At 35.9% G+C, this 24,982-nt stretch overlaps 1 protein-coding gene across 1 annotated transcript in view; it reads left to right on the top strand.

The window, feature by feature from the left end:
* Nucleotides 1–24,982, top strand: part of MYO10 (myosin X) — a 256,436-nt gene that overhangs the window by 153,037 nt on the left and 78,417 nt on the right. The window contains exons 10-19 of the mRNA XM_021008633.2: nt 1,620–1,749; nt 2,962–3,080; nt 3,666–3,812; nt 3,999–4,099; nt 4,203–4,269; nt 5,451–5,543; nt 6,348–6,416; nt 6,976–7,058; nt 9,200–9,308; nt 13,511–13,591. Of these exons, the coding sequence (XP_020864292.1) occupies nt 1,620–1,749; nt 2,962–3,080; nt 3,666–3,812; nt 3,999–4,099; nt 4,203–4,269; nt 5,451–5,543; nt 6,348–6,416; nt 6,976–7,058; nt 9,200–9,308; nt 13,511–13,591 (999 nt within the window). The remainder of the gene's footprint in view (nt 1–1,619; nt 1,750–2,961; nt 3,081–3,665; nt 3,813–3,998; nt 4,100–4,202; nt 4,270–5,450; nt 5,544–6,347; nt 6,417–6,975; nt 7,059–9,199; nt 9,309–13,510; nt 13,592–24,982) is intronic.

Here is a 24,982-nt window from a genome sequence, read left to right as displayed (position 1 = left end):
TGCTGGCTTCTGATCTTCCCCCCTGATTCTGTGATAGGTTCCTACCATTCCTCCATCTTGGTTCCACCTATCTTTTCTAGTCACTTAATAACACTTTGTAAAGACCTTTACCTCATATTAGCTCATCTGATTAAAAAAAAGATATTTAAATAATAATCAAATGTATATGTTAACCAAAAAACATTTTTCTTTTAATATTTCATATATATATGAACATTTGATATGAATATTTCAGCCTATTTCAACAGGATATTGCACAGAAATAGGCATTTAATAAGTGTTTGATTGAGTGTATGAATTAATTGTAGTCCATCAGAAATATCCACTGGAGTTAGATTACTACCTTGTGCAATACTGTGCACTCAGTGAAGACTTTTATGTACCTATTTGCTTTTAATGGAACATAATTGCTAATATTTTAAAATGTCAGCTTATAAAAGTGTCTGTCAACTCTGTACTCATTTTCCAGTGTCAGTATCCTCAAGTATGGTGCCACAATTATGAATCATGCTTTTTATTTGTATATGTTTGCTCGTGCATTTTGAGTTCTACTTTCTTCATCATTAACTTAAATTCGTATCAACAAAACATTTTATTTTTTTTCAGATCAATTTTAATTTGCATAGGAACTTTTAAAATGCAGTTTGTAACTCACTAGGAATATATAACCATTTATGTCCCCCCAAAACTTTGTATATTTTATAAAACTTTATTTTATAACATTGGCCTATGCTGTCTCAATTAGACTAATAAAACATATATATATATATGATATGTATGTATGTATAATACCTTTGTGCTGATTTACAAAAGAGTTTTAGCTCCAGTATCTTGACTGCCTACAAATGCTTTTCTTTTCCCCCGAACATTGTGGCATATTTGTCAGTTTTCAGCCCCCATATATGATGAGAGTAGCACCTTAGGAATTTCTTAGAATGATTAAAGTTACAAAGTCTAGAGAAATAGAACCAAGTCTGTAGTTCATATTTTGTTTAAATTTGCTATTATAAGAGATATAGGAATTTTCTTTTACTGACAAGGGCCTTCTTAATTTGTTTTTCAAAGAATAAAAATCTAGAGATTAATAATTCTGTCTCATCCAGCTGCCTTTCTGTTTAGTTTAGCCCCTGAGGAAAGCTTGGAACATGTTAATGGAATTCTCTATGCCTGAATTTGTTTGACATTCATACTTGTAGTAAAAATAACATTTATGCCTTTATACTTTGAAAATAAATAAAATAAATAGAGACAAATAAAAGGTTTTTTGTTTTTGTTTTTTATTAACATCTGCTTTTCCACTTTGGATTATAATAACTTAACATAGTCCTCAAGAATTAAAAAAAAATTTTTTTAATAACATGGATACTTATCACTTTGTGTTCTGGCCATTTTATAGCTCTCTCTCTGTAGGCTTGTCTGTTGTGTAATCTGACCTATTTTGGATACCTGTGATTTGCGCTCTAAAGAATGGATTGCTTCGTGATAATGATAGAAGTCAGCCTTTTGCTTTGATGTATACACCTCAGTGCATAATGCATATCATTATATGATGACACTTTTGCTAGTTCTTTAGTTTAATGGGGTAAGGAAGCACCATAAGTGATTTTTTTTTCTTTTAGACTGCAATGGAAGTGATGCAATTCAGCAAAGAAGAAGTTCGGGAAGTTCTTAGACTACTTGCTGGTATTTTACATCTTGGAAACATAGAATTCATTACTGCTGGTGGAGCACAAGTTTCTTTCAAAACAGGTGAGATTGCTTTTTTTCATTATTAACTACTGAGGAACTTACTTCCATGTATGAAGTTTTGGTACCGAAAATATTACTGGATTTGTAATAAAAAAAAAAAAGCAGGAATAAGAAGACCTGGTGTTTAAGCCAGCTTTTCCCTCTTACTAATTATAGGATTATTTAACCTCTCTAAATCTCAATTCTCTGATATGTAAAATGTATGTTTAGGGAAAGGTGATGAGACTAAAGTATATCCTCTATCCTAGAGGAAGAGACTAGAGTTTTCTTCCAACTTAAATATGTGAAGACCCAATGGCCTTTAGCTTAGGCATTTCTGTTTAACTGTAGGAACAGGGTTTTTTTAGGGGGATATTTAGTAGCTTACATTTAGTAATTGGCTTGATTTATGGAGAGGAATTCTAGAATCTTTCTTAAAAATTAATTTAAAATAATGTACTGCCTTTTCAGTAAGATTTAAACATTCTCTATCATTTATCCAGTCAATATCTTTCCACAGTGGCCCTCTATAATAAAAGTAAAAGGCTACATTTTGAGTATCATCTTTCGGAAGTGATATGGTTAGATTTAGAGTCATCAGAACACTTGGATTTGAAACAATGCTGTGCTACTCACTATCTCTGTGCTTGGGTAATTCACTAAACCCCTTTGATTAGAGATTTTTCTTAGTCTAAGGTAACTTAGAATAGATGATCTCTAAGATTGTTTCAAGCTATCAGTCTTGTGATCTTATGTGGTCTTAGCTGATAGAATTATTATTCTAACAAAAAAAAAAGAAATTTGATTTTTCAAGTATTCCAGTTACCCAGTATAATTGTATAAGTCTATATGAATACTTACTTGTCTCACGATTCTGTAATTTCCAAGGAAAATGATTTCAAAGATATTACTTGCTTAAATACAGGGGTGGGGAGCCTGCGGCCTCAAGGCCATATGTGGCCCTCTAGGTCCTCAAATTCGGCCCTCTGACTGAATCCAGTTTTCACAGAACAAATCTCCTTAATAAAAGGATTTGTTCAGTAAAACTTGGACTCAGTCAAAAGGCCTAGAACCCAAGGACCTAGAAGGCCACAGGTCCCCCACCCCTTCTAGGACATGCTAGTGTAGGCTTAAGTCACATCACAAAGAAGAAATCTCCTGCTCCTTCTAGTACAAATACAGTCTACAGTTTGCTTTTCTTTTTTTTAACTTATTTTTTTTCTTTTTTGACAGCTCTTGGCAGATCTGCAGAGTTACTTGGATTGGATTCAACACAGTTAACCGATGGCTTGACACAGAGATCAATGATACTCAGGGGAGAAGAGATCTTAACACCTCTCAACATACAACAAGTAATTCTCAGCAAACATTATTGAGGTTTTCCCTAGGTCAATTTATGAAATAAAGGGAAGGCTGTGGATGCTTTCTAGAGAAGATAAATTAGTTTGGGATGGAGTGCCACAGTGGAAGGTGAAGGGCAACATGAGGGCATTAGGGACCTTGGGATAAGGGTATCAGGAAGTAGGAAGACATGAAATACTAACTTTGTGCCCTTTCAAAATTTTGCCTAGAACAGATTCTGAGCCAAGGAAAAGAAAAAAAAAATTATCTTCCTACACTTTCTTCTCTCCGTTACTACGTGGCTCTCTTGTAAGACCCTACATTCAGACTAGGAATGTTAGTGTGAAATTCACCCAAACTATAATAGGCATTTTGGGGACTGGTTTGGGAACCTAAAGATCAGGTTCATATTGGAAAATAATTTCCAGGGTACCAAGTTACAAACTTTTGAAACATAGCCTACTGGCAAATTTGAGAATGGATCTGTTGATTTGTTTAGAGTGGGGTAGACTCATACCATGCCTGCCACATCTGGTGAAAAGGACAAGCCATAAAATAGAAACAGAGTGTGCTTACTGTGTTTGATCATCCCACAGGCAGCAGATAGCAGAGATTCCATGGCGATGGCACTTTATTCCCAGTGTTTTGCCTGGATTATTAAGAAAATTAACAGTAGAATCAAAGGCAAAGATGACTTCAAGTCGATTGGAATTCTAGACATATTTGGATTTGAAAACTTTGAGGTATGTTTCAGAAGATGGGTATTCAATAATTCTAACATGTAAGCTAATTGCTGTTAAGTCCCTTATATTTGAAGCTCAGAATGGATTTCTGAAGCTCACTGTGGATTTTTTTTTTCTTCTCTTAACTTCCATTTTATGGATGATAAATTTGAAGATATTTATTCTCCAATACTTCTTTCCTCTCAGGTTAACCATTTTGAGCAGTTCAGTATAAACTATGCAAATGAAAAGCTTCAGGAGTATTTCAATAAGCACATTTTTTCTTTGGAACAACTGGAATACAGCAGGTAATCATGAATTTAAAGTACCATTTCCAAAATAAGCAAAGAAAAATTGAGAATTCTAAAATTATATTTGAAATTAAAACGTTCCCTTCTGCTTATATTATAGAGAAGGACTAGTGTGGGAAGATATTGACTGGATAGACAATGGAGAATGTCTAGATCTTATTGAAAAGGTAATCCATTGTTGGAGAATGTGTTAAAGTCCCCAGGGTGCTCAGCTGTGTTAATTTATGCTTATGGAAACAAAATAGCTTGTACTAACCTGTACTTTAAAGGTGTGAAAGTTAAGCCAAAATGGTCTATTGTATTCTAATTAGAGTTGCCTTCCAGCTTTGGCGGTTCTGTGATTCTGTGATCATAGTATCATTTCCTACTTTTCACTTTGATTTTAATTTCAGCAGAATCTAAGTTTTGGTATAAATAAAAATATGTATGTAAATATGTTTATATGTAAATGTATACATGTATGTTTGCATATATACAAATATACAGAATATATATGTATATTTTTGAACCAGATATGCTTGGTTATGCTTTTCTAAAATTTAGATTATAACTTGATATCTGAAATTTTTACCAATGCCAGTACTGTACAATGCAGCAAAAAATACAAAATAAATTCCAAAATTCCAGTTACTGAAAATAAATGCATATCATTTTAAGGAAATAAAGAATCTTATGAGGGAGTGGGAAGAGGGAAGCAATGTGAGTAATGCAGAGCTCCAACCTATGACTTAAAGAAAAATCCTAAAGATGTCTGAGGCACATGAAGGTTAAAATGATTTGTCCAGGATTAACTAGACAGCTTGTACATTGCAGAGAAAGGATTTAAGTCAAGGTCTTCCTGACTCCTTGCCTAGTGTTATATGTGTCTCACCAAGCCTTCTTTTTCATTTGATTTTTAAAACATTGTTTTCAGTCGTGTTGAACTCTTTGTGACCCCATTTGGGATTTTCTTGGCAAAGATACTAGAGTAGCATGCCATTTCCTTCTCCAGCTCATTTTACAGATAAGGAAACTGAGGCATACAGGATTAAGTGACCCATTCACACAGGTGGTAAGTGTCTGAGGCCAGATTTAAACTCAGAAATATGAGTCTTCCTAAGGCCCAACACTCTATCTGCCGCACCATCTACCTACCCCTAAAAATTATTTTTAAAAAAACAAAACGTTAATGTGATCTAACCTATGTAGTATGGGTTAAAAACTTTTTTTTTCATTCTTAGAAATAAGTATTTTATGTACCTTGTGGTATAAGTGAAGGGACAGGAAGGCAACTCTAATTAAAGACCTGTTCGGAAAGCTGTCCCTTTCCTTTTATAAAACATTCTTGTTTTTTTCTCCCCTCTTCTAGAAACTTGGACTACTTGCCCTTATTAATGAAGAAAGTCATTTTCCTCAGGCCACAGATACTACCTTACTGGAGAAATTACATGCTCAGCATGCTGTATGTCAAAGACCATTCCAGATTCTTCTACCTCAGATAACAAACCTTTGGATTAAGTATACACCTGATATTTGAGAACATGGATTATTTTATTAGTGCACCTCTGTATTTGCTTTCCAAACTGTTACACCTTTTTTGAACCATTCACTAGAATAGATACTTTAAGCTGAGTTAAATTAACCATAGCATCCTTCATATTTGATTCACTGCAGCACCATGTTATCAGTATTTAGTGTGACAGCAGCAGAGTGATTACATTTACTAACCTTGTGAACTTTAGGACACCTACTAAGTTACAATATCAGCACTTCTAATTGTACATAGTGCCTAGAATTTTGATGACATATGCCATTGACATATGCCATGTTGCTTGGTTCTCTATGTATTTTATTGTATTTACTGCTCCCTTTTTCTTCATGGGCCTGTGTAGGTCCCACCTATACGCTGTGTCTAGGGCGCCTCCTCCATCTCATACAATTGCATTTCTACATGTCCTTTCAGTTCAGCCCAGCTCAAATACCAGTGAAGCCTTTCCTGGTTTCCCTAATAAAAAATGAACTCTCCCTTCTAAGACTTGACATAGGACTTTGTTTGCACCTCCTCTTATACACTTAAGTATTTTTTGGTAGCTGCTTATAGGTGTGTCATATCTCCTTACAAGACAGTAAGCTCTGTGAAGTCAGAGACCAAGATTTATCTAAACTTTGCATTTCCCCTGTTACTTTTTATAGTGCTTTCTATAGAGCGAACACTAAAAATGCTTGTTGAATTGCTCATTTTTTCTTTCTTTTTTTTAAAATTTAGCATAACCACTTTTATGTGAAGCCAAGAGTTGCTGTTAATAATTTTGGAGTAAAACACTATGCTGGAGAGGTAATATATTTTTAGGATTTCTTCTTCAGTGTTTCAAAAGACCCATAGTTTTGTCAGTGTGGGCATTTCTTCCGTTAACACAGATCACAGCTTTTCTATGCTTTTGTAGACATGATTAGCCTAGGGGTCAAAGAAGAACTGATCACTTAACTAGCTCACCTTCCTATAATGAACCTCTTTGAACTAGGCTAAAGTGAAGACCAAAGAAAGTTGATTGTTGTTATAGGATCTGTTCTCAAAGCCTTGTCAGCTTTATAAGAGCTGCCAGTGCTTCTACTGTGCTGGCCGAGAGCTTTTGAGAATCCATGGTCACCTCTGCTTTAGTACACCATCAAAGCAGTGTTTTAGTGGAAGATTTTCAAAACTCCCTGTGAAATTCCTCTTAATACCTTTTAGAGAAATCTTTGTTTTCTCCAAAGGAAGATAAACTCATTGAAATGTTCTGATTTTACTGTTAAATTTTATACAGTCTGCTGAATTTTCAGTCTCTCTCTCTCTCTCACCCTCTCCTTCCCCCTTCTCCCAAATTCTATTCCCCTTTTTGGGGGGTGTTTAATAGGTGCAATATGATGTTAGAGGAATCTTGGAGAAGAACAGAGATACATTCCGAGATGATCTTCTCAACTTGCTAAGGGAAAGCCGGTATGTAACACCAACCACTGAGAAGTAATTGGCCAACAAATGCAGATGTGATTTGCTACTGAATTATGCTATGTACATTCTTCATGTAGTAGAATTTAAAATATTAACATTCTTCTAGAGCATTCTGTAATAGCCTTCCCTTGGTAATATTTTTATTAACCACAAATAAAAAAGACACATATAACAAATATCATAGTGCTGTAGTCATTTAATTCTCTATTCTATTTCCTGTTATCTCAAGAGTGGTCAGGAAATTCTCAAACAGTTTTGAAATCAAATTTATTTTATCTCACTTCAAAAAAAAATTGCCTGCCACTTAGGAGTGGCAGTACTACAAAGTAAAAGGGATATGGTAAACCTTAAAAATGGGTTAATCACTGACTTAAATATTAGTTTTTAATATTACTAAGGACAACTAGGTGGTACAGTGGATAAAGCACTGGGCCTAGAGTCATGAAGACCTGAATTCAAGTCTTATCTCAGACACTAACTCTGTAAGTCACTTAACCCTGTTTGCCTCAGTTTCCTCTTCTGTAAAATTAGAAAAGGCCTTTGTATATGAATCAGTGGTCCTCATTTGACAGCTAAACGCTCAGCTGTGCCTTTGAAAGACACAGTTCCATGGTGTGGCTATCCTGCCTTAATATTTACATAGCCCATAGCCTTGAAGTTTTATTTCTAGTGTGAAAATTATTTGATGTGGAATCCATAATTTCTTTTCTTCATACTTATTCCTGATGAATAAGCAAATGTTTTTATTTTTTATAAACAAAATGTATTTATTTATTATGAGAGAAAAATATAGAGAAGTTACTTGATTTTAATAATTTAAAAAATTGAAGTATAATCAACAGCTTAGTTTAAAAAGCTTAAATTAGGAAACATATATTTTGCTGGTGTTGTTCAGTCATTTCAGTTGTGTCCAACTCTTCATGACCTGTTGGGGTTTTCTTTGCAGAGATAGTGAAATGGTTTGCCATTTCCTTCTCCAGCTCATTTTACAGATGAGGAACTAAGGTTAACAGGTTAAGCGACTTGCTGAGAGTAACACAGCTAGTATGTGTCTGAGGCTACATTTGATCTCAGGGAGATGAGTCTTCCTGACTCCAGCCTTGGCACTCTAATCTGCTGTGCCACCTAGCTGATATAAGTGATGGAAAGCATCACAGGACAGTTGTATCTTACTGGGTTCACATTGGGTCAAGGGTCTAGCCCTCCAATTTCTACAGTTAGGAGGTTGGGTTTTTTTTCAGATTCTCTTCGGTAAATAGTAAAATAAACATATCCTATGTGCAAGACACTGAGGATTTTTCCTTACCATGTAAGAAACTCCCATTGAGAAAACTCCCTTTATCAGTGCAAATCTGATGCTGTTTTACAACTACTTTTCTTGGGGAGTTGCCTGGGTCAGTAAAAAGTTAAGGGAATATGGCCAGAACCACACAGCCCATATGTAGGTAAAATACCTGATTTTACCAGTCAAGTATTCTTGACTCTGGAGCTGTGCTTTTTTCAATAACTGAGTACTATAGGAAGATAAAATCAAATAGTTCTTGTTTATACTCTACTGGGAAATACAGTATTCACAGAATTAAACAAATACAAAGTATACAGAAAGTAATGTCTAGCCCAATCCTTTCCCTTATCTGTCACACATTATTTTCCTAATGAAACATAGACCCACTTGGGGAAAGTGATTCACCCAAGGACATGCAACTCGTTAAGTTTCAAAGCTGAGATTCACACAGATATTTGCTTCTAAATGGCTGCCTGCAAAATGGGAGCACAATCCTTTTTTAGACTTAGAAGGGTAATAGATTTATAGCTGAAAGGAACATCAGAAACCATCTCATTTAACCCTTTCATTGTAAGGATGAGTCAACTGAGGGCAGTGGGAGTTGTGAAGTTTTTCCACGTTTTCAGAAGTAGTAAGTATCATCTCAACACAGATGAACTATATCATGATTCCCATGGCTAACCTGTTTTTGATAATAAGCTTGCAACCTTTGAAAGTAGTGTTAACTTAGACTAGAGTAAATAATTTTGAGTTATCAGATTGAAAAAAGGGCTGTAATCATAGCAAGATGAAGCATAATAATTTTATGATTACTTCTGTGAAGGCTTTGTTGTTTCTCTTTTAGACTTGATTTCATCTATGATCTATTTGAACATGTTTCAAGCCGAAATAACCAGGAAACCCTGAAATGTGGAAGTAAACACAAGAGGCCCACTGTCAGCTCACAGTTCAAGGTTAGTTTAAGATCTCTTTAGTGTCTTATTGTTTAATGTCATTTTAAAAATTGAAAATGGTACTTGTGTATGCATCAGGAAGTATTGTAATTTTTTAAAAGTTTTCTTTAATTTTAAACCAAAATGCTTTGTAGAAGTAAAATCCTTTTTATTTTTAACAAGAAAAACATGTAGCTGTTTTAGTTGAGGTCAGAGTGATTTTATCAAATTGTGCTGTTTATGAAAGTACTTCACTTGAACATGGGGTAGATTTCTTTCTACATTTGTATTTATCTCCTTTTCCTTTATGTGTTTAAAATATTCTGATGAAAAAAATTTAATGGGTGGCTTTTCATGATTAAATATTAAAGAAAATTTTAATTAATTAGACATTAATTAATTTTCTACTATGTGCCAGATGCAAAAGTCATATCCAGGTGCTTATGATATGAACCCTGCTGCCAGGGAACTTCCAATCAATATGCAGGGGAAAGGACAAATACACAAATAACCCTAACCCAGCAGAGAATGAGATACATGCAAAGGAGAGGTTTAGGCAAACTGCTGTGAAATTTGGGAAGGAAAAAAATCAGTTTTTTGCTGGAAAGGTATTAGTGTTAACTTCAGGGAAGAGCTGGGGTGCATGTGATTAGGGTGGAACATAGAGACTTCAGTGGACAGAGATGTGGGACATTTTTTCTGTTTGTGTGGGAGGAGTGTTGTATGCAAAGGGAAGAGTTGTTAGTGCCATTTCTCTGTCTTTGTTTCTGTCATGAAAGCCAGGATAGGGAAGGAATAGAACAAGGATCAAAAAATATTGCACTTGGGCAGGAAAATGGCATATGTGAAGGGGACAGGTAAATCAAAACCAAAGTTGAAGAAGAACTTAAAATGACAATTTTCAGAGTTTATACTTTATTTATGGAGTAAATAATGGGAGCCCTTGAAAGTTTTTGATTAAAAAGGTAGAGTATGTGATCATAATAGTGCATGAAGAAAATTACTTGGACAGCTGGTAATTGAAGTAGGGAAAGACTAGAGGCAGAGAACTAATTTAGGAAGCTATTATAATAGTCTAGGTAAGAAGAAATGAGGACATGAACTATAATAGCTTCCACAGAAATTGAAAGGAAAGGGGTCCCTGCCGGATACACTGCAAAGGTAGGATCCATAGGATTTGGTCATTGGGATGTGTGGGATGAGGGAAAAGTTATAAGGTAACAGAACCTTGTGAGCCTAGTAGCCTGGAAGGACAATCTTAACAGGAAATCAGGAGGTTAGGATGAGAAGCAAATTTAGAGAAGAAAATGATGGGGTCAGTTTTTGACATTTTTGAGTTTGAGGTTCTAACAGTCTTTTGGCAATAGGGTACTTGGAACCCTGTGGAGAGGGTGGGTTGGTTAAAGAGATTGAAGGAGAGCAATAATAGTATAGTGATGTATAGCCAGAGAGGGGAAGAGGGTATCATAAACAGTGGGATGTTCCACGGTGTCAGATATCAAAGGTGAGGAGAGGGAAAAGCCATGCTAAGCATGTTAGTGACTAGAGAGTTTTTAGTAGTCAGTCTAATAAGCATTTATTTATTAAGTATCTACCACGTGCCAGGAATAGTGCTAATCAAGTTCTGGGAACACAAAGAACCACCACTCCATCCCCTACCCCCCCCCCAAAAAAAAAATCCTTGCTCTCAAAGAAATCACAGTTGAGAACTACAGAGTCCTAGGGATAAATGTCAAACTTCAAAGAATAAAGGGATGAGTTGGAAGGTGAGGCAGTAGAAGCAGCAGGTATTGATTATTTTTTCTAGGACATTCAAAGTGAGGGGGAAAGGAACAGAGGACAGCCTCTGAGGGCAGGGCCAAGAGCCATGGGTGGAAGTGGATGGAAGTTGCCAAGAGGCAAATTTAGGCTTTCTGAAAAAGGAAAAACTCCAAACAAGTAGAGTTCTATAAGAGTGAAATGAGCAAACTCAGGAAGTCGTGGACTGTCCCTCACTAGAGGCTGGATGGCCAGTTGTTTATGTTGTAGAAGATATTCTTACTCCTTTATTGACTAAACTCTCTGGCATCAGAATTCCCTCCCAATGTGAGACTCTATGATTTTCTCTTCCTAAAGTGACAGGGAAATTAAAAAAAAAAAGAATGAAGGAGACAGATAACAGACAGGAAGGAAGTTTTATGAGAGAAAGATCCTTGGTAGAGCAAAATTGAAGTGAGATGGTATAAATTGGTAGCTTAGTGTAGATGTAGTACATGATTTCCTCAAACAGCATGTTATATAGCTTGTAGTAGGGGAAAAAAAGGATAGCTGGAGTTACCCAGGAGGAAAGGGCTAATAAGGCAGAAATAGCTGAAAGTAAACAGAAGAAAAAATTCAAGGATGGAGCAGAGAGGGTATTGTTAAAGTTGCTGACCCACAGGCTCAAGGAGCAAAGTGATGGCCAGAAGAGCTTTAAATGGGTGAATGGGGAGTAATCTTAAAGGACTTTGAAGATCATGAAAGAAGAACAGCTAGAGAAAGAATAAAGGTGTTGGAGGAGTGGAAAGGCCTTAAAGTCAGAAAGGGAATTTCAGAGTTCAGTCTCAGCGTAATTTTAAGCGGTCATTATATCTAAGGTCTGACGACTCTTGGGAGTTGCTAGATTGTCATGGAATGGAGTTCATTGTAGCTGATGTCGGGAAACTGTGAAGATGGATATTAGAAAAGTTTTCAGCCTTTTTATTGAAATTTCCTTGGATTACAGCAGAGAGAGGGGTAATAGGGAGGACTGTGAGCCTGCTGCTAAAAATCACAGCGAACCATGTGAAAGTAATCAAGACTTTGATAGATAAAAATGACCAGAATCAAGAGAAAGTAGCATGAACTTCACAGAAGAGGAGTTGCTCATGGTGGTGAAAGGGCAAATATTGAACAGAGAAGTTAGGCAAATTTTTTTTTAATGAAACTTAAAGGTGGAACAGCCTTATTGAAATCTGTTATTTTGCTCTCATTTTTCTGAGTTCGTTTATAAACCTGAAAATGGAGTCTGAGTACCTGAGTTCAAATTCTACCATGATGCTTACTTCCGCTCTGACATTGGGCAAATCATTTTACTTCTATGGGTTTCGGTTTCGTTACCTGAAAAATGAAAGGAGGAAGAATAGATGGCCTCTGACGTCCCTTCTGGCTCTAAACCTATGATCTTATGATTTTTACCAATTGAGGATCTACTGACTACAAGGCTAGTTGCTCTCTCTTCTCAGAGAACTTACATTTTAGTTGGAGTCAGAAGATAGCACACAGTCTGGCAGTCAGTCAACAAACATGTTTTTTAAGTATTTACGAGACAATATATGTTGAGTCCCAAATGAGTGGCACGCTTCCATAGAAATTCAGAAAAAGAAGGGGTTTGACACTGGGCTGTGGTGGTCAGGGGAGGTTTCAAGCAAGAGGTAACATTTGAGCTGACCTTTAAGAAGGAATGAATACTGTTGATTAAGTAGTGAAAGGTACATTCTAGGCAAATGAAAGAGCAGGAATAGAAGCAGAGGCAGGAGGATACTTGATGTATAAGGGACTATGGGTAGTCTAGTCTGACTAAAACCAAGAGTTTGTGTTGCAAAGTATTATAATGTAAAGCTGGAGAGAGAGGCCACATCAATTTGTGAAGGCTAAGGAGCTATAGGCTTTACACTATAAGTAGAATACTTCTTATTTCCTGAAGATTAAAAGAGCAGTTGAAAAGGACGGTCACCCCTCTTCCCTAAATGGGAAGAGATGGCAATCCTTTCCCATTCAGGTTCATAATTCGAATAAGCAGTCGGTTATGTTTCTGAAGAAAAATGCTAAATTAGAAGATGTTGCTAGAATGGAAAAAAATGTGCTTCTTTTAAAAAATAAGTTTTGATTTTACTACTTTCTTTTCTTAAAAAAAAAAAGAAATGGATTAGTTTTGTACGTAGGTAGAATAATCATTTGGACTGGTAGTAGTAATAATATACTTTTCTATAGTATGAAACCTCATATATGAGGCTTTCCTCCTGTCTCCCAACATAAATAATAGTATCTTTTATAGACTTCTTTTTACATTGGACTTAGACTTTTAAAATGAAAATTTAAAAAAAAAAAAGGTCTACTCCCTGTCGACTGAGATTGCTATTAGAAGTGCCTGGAGTGCTTAGAAACTAAAAGGGTAAAATAATAGGAAACTAAATAAAAGTTTTTTTTTTTTACCTTTTCAATAGGACTCTCTGCATTCCTTAATGGCCACATTGAGCACATCTAATCCTTTCTTTGTTCGATGTATCAAGCCAAACATGCAGAAGGTAAGATTTAAGGTACTCCCAGATCTAGATGACTTATTATAGTATTTGGCTTCCTGGAATAGAGTCTCTGAAGGGGGTGAGATTGGGGTGGATTCTCATTATTTTAGTTTCTCTCAGGTCACTTGGAATGTATTTGAATGCATTATGTGCTAGTCATATACTCAGACTTATTTTAAATCTTAGATGGAAACTTTCATTCTAAAACTAGAAACCAATCATATCTCTATTTTACTTTTTTGGAAAATGTCATTACACTTCCTAGAAGTCTTTCATTTGTAATAAAATGAACAAATTTAAATGTCTTCGAATGTGCATTTAGCCTCAGGTGTGAAATTCTTTTATGTTCTCCCCTGAGGTTTGTATATATTGTAGAAATGTTGTTCTGTTCATAAAACAGACTTGAATCTGTGTTCTTAAATATTACCTTCAGGCAGCTTCAATGAATTCATCTGGACTCTTATTTTAGTTGTCCAAAGTGCATACAGCTGTTAGATACTGAATGTGAGGGGAAGAAAAGCAGAGGCTGTCTAAAGAAAAGTCAGTTTGTTACTAGCTTTGCCTATTTTCTAGATCTTTCTCCAAAGTTGTAGGTGAGATGCTTTTCGCAAATGGTCAGGGAGTTCTGTTTTAGTATTGATGGAAGTTAGTCTGATTTGGGAAAACTGATTTTTGGCAGTCCCATTTTTATGGCTGGAAGAAACTTTCTCCAGTAATATCCCATTGGTTATATGGGTTGAAAGAAAAGGTGGTGTTAGCTTTACTGTGCTCCTTGTGTACTATAAAGAAATGTGTTAGCTCAAAAAAATATTATATTCAGTTTGTTGACCATAACTAAAAAATTACTGGGTAGAGTCTGACAAATGGATGACAGCTAAGATGGGGGAAAACTGTTTAGATTAAAAGAGAAAACATAATATTCCCAACTTTTTGAGTTTTACGTGTAAACAATAGGTGTTCCTACAGATTGTTATTATATTCATAAATTATATATATACACATATATATAATATATATATATATATGAATGAAATAATGATTAATTTCCTTGTATATGTATGTGTGCACATGTGCTTTGGTGTGTTTGGTAATTTAAGGAGACCCATCTCTCTTAGCTGATTGTAGGTTTGTTTGTTTTTTAATTGACTCTAAGCTGTCTGTAGCTTTTATTATATCATAACCTCTTCTACTTCCCTTTTTTAGTGTTTCTAGAATACGTTATGTAGAAAATATTGGAGTTTTCTCTAACTTTTGGTATGTAAATAAATATTTTTAAGGGCATCCAGCATCTAAGAAGGAATTCTTATACATAGGCAGCAAAGCCAGTATTCTTTGTGGTGATAAAATGTTTCCATATAACTTTGCATTCCTTATTAAAGTGAAGCTTTGATGGTGGGCAAAGTCTCAGATTCTCTTGTCCAACCAGGCTGAATTTTCCAAGGATCAAACAAATACCTTTTTTAAATTTTCAAAATATTTTTAAATAAATTATATTTCATTTTTTCCCCATTATATGTTAAAACAATTTTTAAACTTTTTTTTTAAGTTTTGAGTTCCAGATTCCATCTTTCCTTCCCCTCCCTCTCTTTGAGATGGTAAGCAATCAGATATAGGCTATACATGTACAATCATGTAAAACATTTCCATACTAGTCAAACAAATGCTGTTTTTGAAAAATTAACATCAGACTTTGCTTAGGATGTTTAACATTACTTGACTCTGGCTCGTGAGATACTGCTATTCCAGTTAGGGTTTTTGCATAACCTCAAGATACTCTGACCATACATGTTCTCTTGGAGCCTAATAGCAATCCATGATGAAATGAAGCTTTTTGTCTATAACCTTTAGTAATCCTCTGAAGTAGAATAATTTATGCCAGACAGTCCTTCTGGTATTCTTCACTTTGGGGCCATTAACCTTTAAAAATTAATTCTTTAACATTCAGTTGTGAATATTAACTCATCAAAAGACCAAGTACATGTCCAGGTGGCACAATGGATAGAGCCCTGGCCCTGGAGTCAGGAAGACCCAAGTTCAAATACAGCCTGATACTTACTAGCTGTGAGACCCAGGTTAAGTTTCTTAACTCTTGTTTTCCTCAGTTTCCTCTTCTGTAAAATGGGAGTAAGAATAGTAACTACCTCCCAGGGCTGTTGTGAGAATCAAATGAGATAATAATTGTAGAATGCTTAATACTATGCCTGTCACATAGTAAGCAATAGTTCTCTTTATGTAAGTAGATCTTTCTTCAGCCCTCTACATACAGCAGTTTTTTATGTAATACAGATTTGCCCATGGAAGTGGGGAAAGGAGGGAGGTGGCAGAAAGGGAGTCATACACTTATGGAGGGAGGGGGCTCGCACAAGTTTCAAGGACATGTTGGGGCAGGGGACAGAGAAGTGAGAGCAGGAGGAAGAATTGGCTGGGGGTGGGAGGATGGAGGAGTCGATGAGTAGGGGCCAGACACAGAAAGGAGAAAACTGTTGACACGTGAGGGTTGGGGACAGACATGAGCTACCTGAGCTTGGCCTGATAAAAGACAGACAGGCAGGAGCAGACACACTGGTGTGTGTATGGCCAGGAAGAGCCAAGATCTCCTCTCCTGGCATAAGAGGTCTCACACCAAGCCCCCAGTCTGGTGCTGGTGGTAGCAGTGGCTGTCTCTCCTGTGTGACCTGTAAGTTCTTCTGCTAAAATAAAGTTGAATTTACATAAAGCGAGAACTGTATATGTGAATGTTAGCTGTCATTATCATTATTATTATTATTATTATTATTATTATTATTATTATTAAGCAATCAGTACTTCTTTTGTTTTGTAATTAGAACATTTACATTTTTACATAATCTCTTTTGGTTCCTATAATTGGGGTCAACTATTAACACCTCAACTTCCAGCTGAACCATTGGTGACATAACACAGTTTCAAATATTAAAATAAAATGCCAAATTTGAAAATATTCAAATCATGGTACTAAACTTCCTCCATATATTTTTAAGACCCAGTAACCCTTAATATATTTCTAAATATTTTATTATGGGTGATGCAGCTAGTGCTTTTGAAGGCTTTGGAATTTGTTGAAAGTATTTCTATCCCTGGAAGGTAAAAGTCAGTGACCTTTTCCAACATTAGCTTATTTTTCAATAATTGCTACTGTTTTGCATTTTCTTTATAAAAAAATGAGCCAACATATCCAGGATTATACCATAACTTTTCCAATAATTATTTCCCAGTAATTATTCCATAATGTTTTGGTTTTCATTAGCTCTTGTGTTCCTTATCTATTGTAGTCAGTAATTAATTCCATGAAGAAATACAGGTAGTAGAAGAATTTATAAATGATCTTGGTGTTTTTTAAGGCACTGACAAAATACAAGTACAAACACAGATTTCAAATTTGTGTAAAGAAGTGTATGTTAATGGTCTGTAAAGTCTGATATTTGACTATAATTTTGAATGACAAGATAATAAAAATCAGGAAACAACTTATGACTCTATTCTTCATTTATTTACAGTATAAAGAAAGTTGGAAAGTTACTGTAGTGAATTATAAGTTGCACATCAACACCCCTTTGGGTCATTTTGAAACAGTCAGTAAGTATTTATTAAACATTAGTGCCAGACACTATATTAAACATTGTGGATACAAAGAAAAAGCAAAAACAGTCCATACATTTAAGGAGCTCCCAGGAATTGTCCTTCATGAATGAACATTTCAGCATTTAGCTTAATTTGAAAGATAAAACTTTTTTTTTTAAGGCAGTTGGGGTTAAGTGACTTGTCCAGGGTCACACAGCTAGTAAGTGTCAAGTGTTTGATCTGAGGCGGGATTTGAACTCAGGTCCTACTGACTTCAGGGCCAGTCCTCTATCCACTGTGCCACCTAGCTGCCCCGGAAGTTAAAACTTTGAGAAAAAAATAGCAGTTGTTATCTGTTTTCAAAGCTACTTGATGCTGAGCTATAATATTACTATTTTCTTGGAGCCACACTTTAGAAAACACAAAGATAAATTGAAAGGACAATTATAGGAGCATTACCAGGATGGGAACCTCAAAATCTTGCCATACAGGGAATAGTTTAAAGAAATGAATGTTTAAGTTAGAGAAGATTTAGCTGCCACATACTGCTAAGTAGTTCTGTTGCTTGCTGCTTGTGTGACCTTAAGTTTTAGTTAAATAATTTGTCTGGTCCTCAGTTTCCTTATTTGTAAAGCAAGGACACTGGACTAGATCTGAGGATCTTTTCAGCTCTGAATTTGTGATCATGTAAAGTATTTCAGGGGATTTCACATGGAAGAGGATCCATTCTCCTCCTGCTTAACCCCAAAAGGTAGAATGAAAAGCATTGTTTGGGAGAGAGGTAGATTTCAGCTTAATATAAGAAAAAACTTCCTAACAAATTAGAGTAATCCAAATTGAAATGAGGTCGGGAAGAAGCAGAGTGGGAGAGGGTTCTTCCTTACTAGAAGTTTTCAAATAAAGGATGAATGACCACTGATCAGGAATGTTGTAAAAAGGCTTTTTCATAAGATAAGGGTTGTACTAGATCATTGCTTCCTAATATTTTGTGTGTCATGGACCCCATTTTGGCAGTCTGGAAAAACCTGTGGACCCCTTTCTTAGAGTAATGTTATGAAATGAAAAATAAAATGCTTCAGATTTCAAAAGAAACCAAGGTTAGAGATGAAAAAAATTAAAATTTTTTTCCAAGTTCATAGACACTCCACAATCTAGAGGTCCCTGGGACCCAAGTTAAGAATCCTTGCTGCTGAGATCCCTTCCAGTTCTGTGATTCTATGAAGAATGTGTATTTATTGAATGTGGAGAGAAGAGAATAGCAAGCACTATCTTCTCAGATTCCCCCAGAATCAACAGACTTGAAAAGTGTCAAAGCGAGTGCAAAGTTATGCTCATAGATAAATGTTGGAAGAGAGTTTCCTTGGGGAGATATTTGTACACACACACACACACACACACACACACACACAGAGATTTCTATATGGGAAGATGAGCTTGCCTTTCTTAAGGCTTCCTTGGGTATTGATGAAGAAAGGAAGAAGCCTGAAGAAAGACAGTTTTGTTTTGTTTTTGGAGGGAGAGTTATTATTTGAAAGTATTTATTTTTTAGTGTAAAGAGAGAACATTTTGGAAATGACAACGTTCTCTACACAGCCATGGAGTTTAGTTTAGTTTAGTTTTTTTCTTTTATATAGTATGCTTTCCCACTATTGACCAGTAGAATGTGCTTTCTAAGCCCTTGTTAGGATTTCTTTGTGACTCTTAGGTTATGAAGGCTACTTTTAAAACTTTCCTCATAATGGCTACTACATTTAAGTCTTGCCATGATGGATTAGCCCTTCTGACCTGTCTTTCTTCCTTTTAATCTTTACACATAATCCTTCCAGATTAATTTCCCTTGTGACACAGATTGGATCATTTTATATTCTATTGTTCAAAACCCTTCAGTGACTTCCTGTTTCTTAATATAAAGTTCAAATGCTTTAGCCTGGCGTTCAGGGATTTCATCACCAAGCATCATCCTCCTTTTCCTGTTCTGTCTCCTATGGCTCTAAACCAGCCATACTGGCCTGGACTATTTGTCACATGGTACACATCCCATCCTATCCTGCCCCTATACCTTCACCTACTGTTCTGTCTTAACTTGCTGAAATCCTTCCTCTCCTTAGCCCCAATACCTTCTCTTCCATGAATTCTTCCCTGATTTCTGGTTAGTAATGAACCTTAATGACCCATCCCTTCCCTGTACCCTCATCCCCTGATCCTTTCCCCTCACTTGATTTGTGCCTCTCTCATGCACTCAGTATTCATCACAATGATATGTGTACCTATCCTATTCTGTTACTAGGGGGTAGTAAAGTCCATGAAGGTAGGGGTCATGTCTCATTTTGTTTTTGCATTACTCCTCAGTGTCCCATACTGTAGGTAAGTACTTTAAAAAATGTTGAATTTTGAAATATAAATATGATGAGAAATAAAGGACAGGACTTCACTTTTGTTGCTCTTATATGACTTGGGAATAAAAAATGTGATCATTTTGCCTTTTAATTTATAATTTGGCATATGCTACTTTAATAGCTAGGAATAATCTACCATATATAACCATAGGAAATTTAACCTTCAAAACATTTTTTAACCTCATTAGAACAGTTCCCTAAGGAAAGTCAGGCAGTATTCAGTCTTTTCTCACGAAGTATCTAAACAAATGAGTTTTGGACAGAAAGGGCTCTCATTAACATTCCTCAACAAAATCTCCTTAGGGGTTATAAGATGGAATTAAAGAAGGGAACATACAGGTGACTATCACAAAATCTCACTAAGCATGAGAACTAGTCTCCCAGAGTTTCCAGAACATCTAATTTTATGTTGTATCAGAGTTCTCTTTTCTCCCTAGGGAAACAGTGCAACTATTGCCATTTACTGTTGAATTATACCTACCTTTTGAAAAATGAATTTGCATTGTTGGGAGGTGTTATTGGCTTGACTGCTGATGTTTTTCACCATACTTCACCCTGATTTGGTATCAGGGTAATTATATGATGAAAAAGAAATTAGATTCTAATCACACATGATCCACCTTTAAAAACAGGAACTCAGGAAAGCTGCATTCTAAAAGGATTAATAAATTTTTCAGAAAAATGTAATTGGAGCATGTGACCCAAGATGCTGTGGTAGCTAGGGAGTAGTAAAAGATTTGGTTCGTTCTTTTTATCCTCATCCACTTATTTTGCTTCATTAGGCTACTAAGCATTGTACTACAATGGTGAAGGTATTGTTTAGTTTTTGAGTTTGTGATGTAAAATTAAATAGGTTATACTTTGTCCTCACCAGAAAAATTAAACGTTGCTGATGCACATCTTTCTCTGTTTTCATGTAGCAAAATAAATGAGAAGCAAAATGTCCTTCCTATATGTCCTTTCCTTCCAACAAATCCTCTTAGGCATTATCAACATACTCAGTGAGCCAAGTGTAAGTTTATAATGTGAATCAGGCTCTGACTCATACTTTCACTTATTGGAGGGCTAGATAAAATGAAACTCAATACTTTACAGGTCTTTTGAGGATATCTCCTAGGGCTCGAAGCAGAAGAATGACTGAATGGGTTCTTCTTGGAGAATTTCCTGATTCTGGCAGAACTTGCTATCTTCAAAAAAAATGAGCATCCCAAGACAGGAGGCTGGCTGGCCTGAATGACCAGCCTATTACAATAAAAAGGGGTGGGGAGATGGCAGAGGCAAAATAGAATTTCAGAATATTCAGTCAAATTCAATTATGTTCACCATTTTGATAGCATCTACAACTTATGTGCTGTTTTATAATCTATCACTGTAGACAGAAACACGTTACAGCAGTAGGCAAGAACTATAGTCACTGATGTTTCCTCAGCTCAGTCATGACTAATAAACTGATTTCTGAGCTCTCCCGGCCGTTTGAATACCTTAGCTAATAATTGTTCGACCAAGAACAGTTTTTTGTTTCAATATGTTTTGTAGAACTGAACAAAAAACCCTGTTAAAGTTAAGAAAGGTTTCTTCCTTTTTGATTTGTCAGACCTGTTCCTCCAGGATGGCAGGCCATTTCATTCATTCTGCTAACAGTGTTTACTTTCTTATTCATTTTTCATTATTTATTGTTATTTTATCAGATAGACAAGTTATTGTCAGTGGTTTAGCCTTTTGCTAATCTTTAGGTAACCTTTCAGTTACTTAGTAAAAATCATAGTTTGTATTGTATAATAACTTCATTACTCTCATTAAGGATCCTGTGGTTCAAATCAATAGAATCTGCTAATTTGAAATTATCTAACCTATTTAGTGTCTTTGGGCTAGCACTAGATTCTTCCAATCAACAGGCCACCTGTTCCCATTTCACTTTTATAGAAAAGACAAAAGTGGACATAAGTCCCTGTCTTATGAAGTTGATTTTTGAACTTACATCTAAGACTTAACATCTCTCTCTCTCCACTGAATTTTATTTAGGTCCACCCCCGTGCTGTAGTCTGTCAGTATCTTTGTATATCTTAACTCTGTCATATGTTAGCTGTTGCTTTCAGGTTTGTGTCACCTGCAGATTTTATGCGCATATGCCATTTCTGCCTTTATTCAAGCCATGCAAGATGATATTTATGTATGTTTGTGTAACATGTATTTTATAATTTTTATATTATCTTTAACATAGCATATAATGTATTTATATTATATATACACATATGTGTGTACAAACATACATATTCCTTCCTGTTCTATTTAGTAATCTCTAGAGAGCTATCATGTCTAACATAAAATTCTGTTCAGGGTCCTAACATCTTTCTTGTTTTTAGATTTGTTTAGACCTAAGAAGGGTACATTTAGGTCCCCAACTATTATGATTTTATTTTTCCCGGTAATTTCATTCACTTTCCCTTTTAAGCATTCAGTGAATATGTGTTAACTACTGATATTACTTGTCTGTGGAGTTTATAAATGTAATATGGTTCCTCCATTTATCTCTTTTAACTATATCATTTTTACTCTTGCCTTTTCTGAGATCATCATTATTGCCCTGGCTTTTTTTAGTTTTCCTGAAACATAATAAATTCTGCTGTATTTCCTCATTTTAACTCTGTCAATCTTTATATGGTCAGGTGTGGTTTTCAAACAACATATAGTCAGATTCTGCTTTCTTATCTATCCTACCATCCTATTCTCTTTTATAACCAAGTTCCCAATCAACAATTGTGTAATAATGGAGTATGTCATTCCATTGCCTCATTTTGTTTCCTGTTTGTCCTCTTTTCCACTCTTTACAAAGAAGATGGTGAAAGATGAGTGTGATCCATGCTAGATTTTTAATGGAAGAAGTCTCAAATTGCCCAATCTTCCTGTATTTATATTTCACTTTACATCCTCTATGGCTTTTGGACAATGAGAATCTAGAGGAACACATGTCCCTTTTCTCCCCATTAAAATATTAATGCTTCATCATTGTTTACCTCCTTTCAATTTTTCATAAATACTTCTAGATTTCTCTTAATTTCTGTGTTTGCATTTTACTGTTTCTTAGCTCTGTGTATTTTGTTTTGTTTTTAATTTTTTTCATCAGGACTTCATGGAAGTTCTCTAATCTATTAAAGGTTCATTTTTACCCTACAAGATTATACCCAGTTTTGTAGGATACTGTTCCTGGCTATAAGCCTTTGTCTTTTGTCTATTGTAAGATTTTATTCCAAGATTTTCTCTCTTTTGTTTCAGTACAGTCTTCCATGATCTTTACTTTGGTTCATGTTCTTAAACTCTCTCTTTCTGATTATTTGCACTATTTTTTCTTTACCTTTGACCCTCTGATATTTTTATCTTCAAATTTTTTTATTGTCTCATGGAGTCATTGAGTTCTTGGGAGCCTATTACTTAGGTAATATGTTCCACTTTTTCTTAAATTTTTCCTTCCAAATTTTCCCTCCAGAGCTCTTGTTTCAATTATAATTTCATTTTTAAAGAATTCCTTTGTTTCATTTCTTCCAGCCATTCTTATTGTCCTCATTACCAGACCAATATATTCTTTGTGACTTTACTATTTGTTTTGGTGGCTGTTTGTTTTTTTACTGTTGCTTTCCTTGTTTGACTTTTCCTCTTGAACTTCTCGATCCACAGTATTTATTAACAGAGGTAGGTTGGATTTTTCTAGTGTGACCCTTGTCATAGCCATTAGAGTCCCTTGTTTCTTTTTATTGGGGAGATGGGGTTCATTCATCATTGTACTTTTTTTCTGAGGGTCTTCTTCTTCAGATCTTCAAATCAGAGAGTGAATGAGAGAGCTAGGCTCCTCTGTGATTCTTCTCATTGTCACCTTAACCAGAAGTTTGAGATTACTGGGTTGGTGTTTCAGGGCAATGGCCAACGATCTTGGGCCTTAATCCCAGACTTCTCTTCTGAACTGGATAAGGCAGGGTTTTGGTTTTAGGGGGTTTTTTGGGAGATGGGGGGAGTAGAGGAGGAAGAGGGGGAGGGCTAGATCTTACTCTTGTTCCTCTGGCCATTGCCTCTTCACCATCTGGGTTGAGGTTCTTAGGGCTGGAAGACCGGGAAGGTATTCAATCTCAGGCCTTCTGGAGATTGAGGTAAGCTGAGGTTTGGAGTTTGAGGGTCCGGAAGGGAAGGAAGGGTGTTCAATCCCAGGCCTCCCATATCTCCTCCTTCCCTCATCTTTTTAAAAATAACGTTATCACGGCAAACCATGAAGTTATCAGTTCCTCTGTTTTTTTGTTGAAAGATCTCCAGTATATATCTAGATAATCGACGTTTCTCATCACTACTGTGTCCTGCCATTTCCAATCTTATGATCTCTTTCCTAAACTCCTATTTTTCACTTTTTGCCTGGGTACTGTAGTATATTCAAATGACAATTGTTTCTGTTATTCTTCCATAGTTATTTGTATATTCTCACTCCTATTAGAACGGGAGCTCCTTGAAGGCAGGGACTGTGTTTTGGCCTATTTTTGTCTTAGGACCCGGCACATGGTAAACATTTAATGCATGTTGAATGATTGACTGATTTTCATTTTCAAAATGGTACAGAATTTTAATGCTTGTTTTGTTTTACTGGGGGAAGAGAAAGAAAAATAACTTTAGAGGTATATAAATAAGTCCACCTATTCAAGCTTAACATGAAGTTAAAGTTGAATAGCAGACAAAAAAGAATTCTAACTAGGAGCACTGTTGAAGCTTTAAAAAAGCCAAATTACTGAGGATAGCTTAGTTTTCTTTTTAGAACCTCTGTTTTGTAATATGGGCAGTTCTTGCTTTAATTTGCATAATACAAATTCAGCTTTACATAAAGAATTCTGAAAGAGATCACATTCAAACAAAAAGCCACTTATGTTAACTTTACTGTATAGTACTGTGCGCTCTCTCTGCTCCTGCCCCTCTGCTTGGCACTCTGCAGCTTCCCCTCCCCCCAAAAAAATGGCAGCACAGAGAGATACTACCTCTATCCCTGCCCAGACTCGGGGTCTTGACTTGAGACCTCAGGTGGAAAGAAGAGACTTTTGCCTCACTCTGCTACTCACCTGCATGTTCGACTCCCACACATCTGTCTTCTCTTTTGGGTACCACGTGTATGTTCCCATCCTCACTTTTCACTGTCTTCTCTTATATGTGTTTATGCCCAGACCCCACGTGCTACTTCTACCTCTCCTTCCCCTGCCAAGATTCTTCCTCTCAGATTTTGGCCAGGTCCCCATATGGCTGTCCCCAGCCCACATATTCCTTTTCCTGCTCTCACTTCTCTGTCCTCAGCCCCCTCCCCCATGTCCTTTAATCATGTACTGGCCCCCTCCCTCCACTGGAACATAGCCCTCTTCCTTCCTTCCTTCCTTCTTTCCCTCCTACCCCTTTTCCT

This window comes from Phascolarctos cinereus, unplaced genomic scaffold (genome assembly GCF_003287225.1).
Source record: "Phascolarctos cinereus isolate Bilbo 61053 unplaced genomic scaffold, phaCin_HiC Scaffold_4;HRSCAF=312, whole genome shotgun sequence".
NCBI lineage: Eukaryota > Metazoa > Chordata > Mammalia > Diprotodontia > Phascolarctidae > Phascolarctos > Phascolarctos cinereus.
This window is presented reverse-complemented; position numbering and strand designations above follow the sequence as displayed.